The sequence below is a fragment of a genome, unplaced genomic scaffold (assembly GCF_019419815.1).
Source record: "Pyrus x bretschneideri cultivar Hongxiangsu unplaced genomic scaffold, Pyrus_bretschneideri_v1 Contig4, whole genome shotgun sequence".
NCBI lineage: Eukaryota > Viridiplantae > Streptophyta > Magnoliopsida > Rosales > Rosaceae > Pyrus > Pyrus x bretschneideri.
In genome coordinates, this window is record NW_025999723.1 from 10,617,978 (window position 1) to 10,619,098 (window position 1,121).

The 1,121-nt window shown below is 41.8% G+C and overlaps 1 protein-coding gene across 1 annotated transcript; it reads right to left on the reverse strand.

Annotated features, from left to right (window-relative positions):
• Positions 1 to 359: 359 nt before the first annotated feature.
• LOC125468805 lies at positions 360 to 1,121 on the reverse strand. The gene has a single exon (XM_048565262.1). It carries the CDS (start codon positions 1,119 to 1,121, stop codon positions 360 to 362), a length of 762 nt encoding a protein of 253 aa, XP_048421219.1.

Genomic DNA, 1,121 nt, shown 5'->3' on the forward strand with positions numbered 1-1,121 from the left:
AGAAAATTGAAAGCAGAAGCAAAAGAATCCAGCAATTCTAAGGAGTTAAGCAAGTGAAGCGAATGATTCTTATTTGAAATCCATGTGAAATCTCTACAATATATACCGGCATTGAAGTTTTAATAGATTAAATATGTTGAAAAGTAAAATCCGCGTAAATGATTAAATAGAGATTACTAGAAAATAAGAGAACCAAATAGCAAGTCCAATGCCTGCAGCGTAGATATTTGCAAAATAGAAAATCTAACACATTAAATTTGATTAAGATCCTATTCACAGGGCTTCAGCCAAGGAATAAAGAAATACACAAGGAAAAAAAATGAAGGGGGAAAAATCAGGTCATCTAAAAGATTAAATTATTACTCAGCTAGCATGGGAACATAGCACGTCGTGGGTACATCAGCCATCAAAATCCCAAAACCTATAGCCGTGGCGCCTGGCACAAACCCAATCTGCAAATCTAAACACTGAAGATTCATAATCACATGTTGCGCCGACCACCACCAACCACTCCTATACGTTGCCCAGATGGCCATCTGAACACTAAATCTCACACCCCCCAATTCTCTATCTTTCTTCATCTTCTCCAACATCCATTGCTTAAGCGCTGGTTGATCCCCTTCCCAATTCGCCATTCTAAGCCTGAGATGCAGTTCGGTTTTTGTCTTCATGGGCAGACCGAATGGCTCCTCTGGCTTGACGACAAGCGGTCTGTCCTCATACAGAACGAAACCTTCGAGCCGGTTGAACCAAATGTAAGAGACAAGATTAGGATTAGCAATTTTCAGTTTGACGTCCCATTCGGCTGTTAGGTTTTTGTCGGAGACATTGAATTTGTGCACGGATAAGGCGGTAAGTTGGACAACGGGGGCTTGGGGGCCTAGAGTTAGCTCCTTGTGTATGAACGGTAGAAATACGATAATGGCAAGAGTGACCAAGGAGGGAAAAATGAGGAAGGTGAATTTGGCAATGGTTGGTGTAGTGGAGACATTGGTAGACCTTGTCGCAATATGGGATTTTGAATAAGGGTTGTGTGAGACGGGAAGTAAGGGAACCATGGCTGAGCCCTCACCTTTTGCATGCTTTGGTATTTGAATCTCCATCAAAAACGACGAATCCAT